This window comes from Meles meles, chromosome 1 (genome assembly GCF_922984935.1).
Source record: "Meles meles chromosome 1, mMelMel3.1 paternal haplotype, whole genome shotgun sequence".
Taxonomy (NCBI): domain Eukaryota; kingdom Metazoa; phylum Chordata; class Mammalia; order Carnivora; family Mustelidae; genus Meles; species Meles meles.
This window is the reverse complement of record NC_060066.1, coordinates 107,694,540-107,697,752: the sequence shown is the minus strand read 5'-3', so window position 1 is coordinate 107,697,752 and position 3,213 is coordinate 107,694,540. Positions and strand designations below refer to the sequence as shown.

Below are 3,213 nucleotides of genomic sequence, written 5' to 3'. Positions count from 1 at the left end.
GTCCCACAAGCTGGCTTAGCATTTTGCAATTGGGCCAGGCATCCTGTGCATTTTTCTCTTAGGCCTCCAGGGTTGTATGGGGATATGGCAACCTGACTACACTCACAGCTTTTCTGGTCTTAAAGTTTCCATAACTTTGTCTGGGTTTTTCTTCCTGTTTCCAATGACAGAGAGAAATCACCATTGGGATTCCCATAGGTATATCCCCATCATCATCTTAACTCAGTGTTATCTGGAAGCTTCTAGATGAAGTCCAGCAGGTTTTTCATATAGCCTGTGGCCTGAATTGAAAAGCCAAGGACCAAGAGTCAGAGAGATGCAAAGCAAGATAATAAATCAGGTACACTACCACCACCAAGTAAATGACTACACAGGGATGGATGTGAGAATGGGAGAAGTGTGTGTGTGTGTGTGTGTGTGTGTGTGTGTGTGTGTGTGTATTGTAGAAGAGGCTAAAGAGAACAGGTCCTAAAGAGAGGTCCCAAATCCCACTTGAGCCCCCATAACTTCTCCTAGCACACACACAGCCCTCCCAGCTATGGACAGTGACTTATTTGGAAAGTAAACATGCCACAGCAATCCTGGCACCTCTGTGAAGTGACTTGAATACCCACGTGCACCACCTACAGTGCTACCTGAGTGATGAATGTCTCTAGGATGTGAGCATCAGCTGACCATGTCTATTGGGAAATGGGTCCCTCCCAAGAGGCAGTGCCTGACTGCAATCTTATAAAAGGTTCTCTGGCTGGACACTGCTCAGTCCACTGCCTAGCAGGTGCCGCATTCCAGTTGGAGAAGTAATTGAGTCTTCCAGTGGAGCCAGGGTCTGGTAAGTGTCCAAGCAGGACCTCGGGGATAGTTCTAGATTTGAAGGCAGAGGGTAGGAGGAGGCAGAGCCATGCCTTAGGCTTGAAGTGAGCCAACCTCTCATGGTACCAATGAGGACATGGAGGCCTGACTGGGGATGGTGACTTCTGCAAGGTTAGCAGAATGTGGCTAGAACCCTAGTCTTTGGCTCCCTGGACTAGGATGTATTTCCATCTTCTACACCACTATGTAGACTGTTACACTCTTTTCCCTGTACTTGGGAATGGGCCATAGGCAGGAATGATGACCAGGACATGATTCTTGTATTTGTGGGTTCTTTAGACCCAGGTAGCTGGTCCTTATGTGTGATTTGGGTATTTTCTAATTGATGGAGTGTTTATACAATGCTAATAACTATGTGAACAGCACTTGAAGGTCTGTGGTCACAGGAAAATGGGAGAAGAGAGCCAAAGGAAGAGTTTGGATTAGATCATGCAGATAAATTTCCATTATATTCTCTCTAGCTTCCACTGTGGAGAACTTGAGTGGTCCTTATTTTCTTCAGAGATAATGGAAACCCATTGATTCTACACATACTGTTCCCGCTTTATGCCTCTTTAACTCACTGGAAGCACCTGGTTGGGGTGTGTTTCTTTGCTTCCCCTCCTTTCTCCCCTGCACCAGGCCAGGCTAGCTTGCTCACAAAGCCAACCACATCTCTAAAGCCCTGAGTTCAGGTGTTGGGGTGGAAAGGCCTGCTAGCCTGTAAAAGGTTTTTTGTCTTCCAGGTTCACTGTGACGAGCTGAGCTCCACCATGTCTTCCCAGCAGAGCGCGGCTTCCGCCAAAGGCTTTTCCAAGGGGTCTTCCCAGGGCCCTGCTCCGTGTCCCGCTCCTGCACCCACAGCCTCGTCTTCCTGCTGTGGCTGCTGTGGTTCCAGCGGCGGTGGCTGCTGTGGCTCTGGAGGCTGCTGTGGCTCCAGCGGTTGCGGCTGCTTCCCCAGGAGGCGCCGCCGACAGCGTCGAAGCGGGTGCTGCAGCTGCTGCGGGGGTGGCAGCCAGAGCTCCAGCAACGTCCAGAGCCAAGGCTGCTGTGGTGGCTGCTGAGGCCTCCGCCACCCTGTGAGCTGCTTGAGGCTGCCTCTGAGCCCTGTTTCCCCACCCAAGTCCGTGCTGCATGTCACCATGCTCCCGCGCGGGGCTAGGTTGGGGTGTGCCTCCATTTCCCGCCCCCCCACAAACCTACCTGCACTGGATGTTCCAAAATCCACCCTGTTCTCAGGCCCACCAAACTCTTTGACCCCCGTGTGATTTTTCTCCCCTGGAATCTGAGCATCATGTGTGGAATATTGGACCCTACCGTTTGCAGGGATTTGCACACAGTTGGTGCTTAATAAATGTTCATGTCATAATAAAGCTTCTACCTCTCAAGAACTCTTTTTTTCCTGTTGTTCTTCCATTCATGTGTTTATTATCGTGTTCTGTTACCCTGTTCACTGCCTCTCACTTAGCGGTGGCTTGGCATATCTGAAAGGGAGAAAAATCAATTCATGCCTGAACGAGAGTGGCTTCCTGTACTTAATTATGATAGCAGAAATCACAAATGGAGCCAAACAGTGTTCTAAGGACTTGACGTGACATGCACCACCTCACAGCATTCTTGCAATGACTCAGTGTGGGTACGTGCTTTTAACCCATTTTACAGAAGAGAAACCAAGAATAAGTGACTTGCTCAGAGTCGCTCAGCCAGTGGATGATGGAGAAGACTGGGTGTCCTACTCCAGGCTTATACTCCTAACTGCTCTGCTGTATTCCCTGAAACTTTCCAGAGACTTCTGTCTGATGTGCTCAACCTCTGGCCCATCAGGTCCCACACAAGCTTCTGTGTGGGAAAGATTTGGATCTGTAGTTCTTAGATCCAAAGATCCAAGGCTTTGGAATCAGGCAGTCTGAGACTTTCTTTTGCCACAGAGGATCATCAATCCACTGCTTTGCTTTCTGGGTGAGGAACATGCTAGGAGCCTGGGAAGCTCCCTCTTTAGGCCTCATCCACACATCTGGGGCCCGACCAGGAGTCATGGACTTCTGGGACTCTGTAGGGTGAGATGGGCCATGCTCAGAGCATGGCAATGTCATTCTCTTGAGGTGGCTATGATGGTGGTGGCAGGATCATCCTGAAGTCTGAAGCCTAGGTCTATGGGCCTAGATCTTACCTACTTACTTGAGGAAAGAGGAAACAGGGAGAACAACATCCCTGTGGTCTTGGCTGGTTCAGAATGTAGGAGATGGTAATACTGGTGGTGATAATAGGAACAATTGCTGCCACTTATTAGGCACTTCCTTTGTTCCAGGCACAGGGCTAGGCACTTTACATACATCTCTCAGGGGATCTCTAAGGTAATCTCAA

General features: G+C 49.6%; 1 protein-coding gene across 1 annotated transcript; it reads left to right on the top strand.

Moving 5' to 3' along the window:
* Positions 1–1,622: 1,622 nt before the first annotated feature.
* Positions 1,623–1,913, top strand: LOC123940246 (cysteine-rich C-terminal protein 1-like). Its single transcript, XM_046002835.1, has one exon. The coding sequence runs from the start codon at positions 1,623–1,625 to the stop codon at positions 1,911–1,913; it is 291 nt and encodes a 96-aa protein (XP_045858791.1).
* Positions 1,914–3,213: the final 1,300 nt, after the last annotated feature.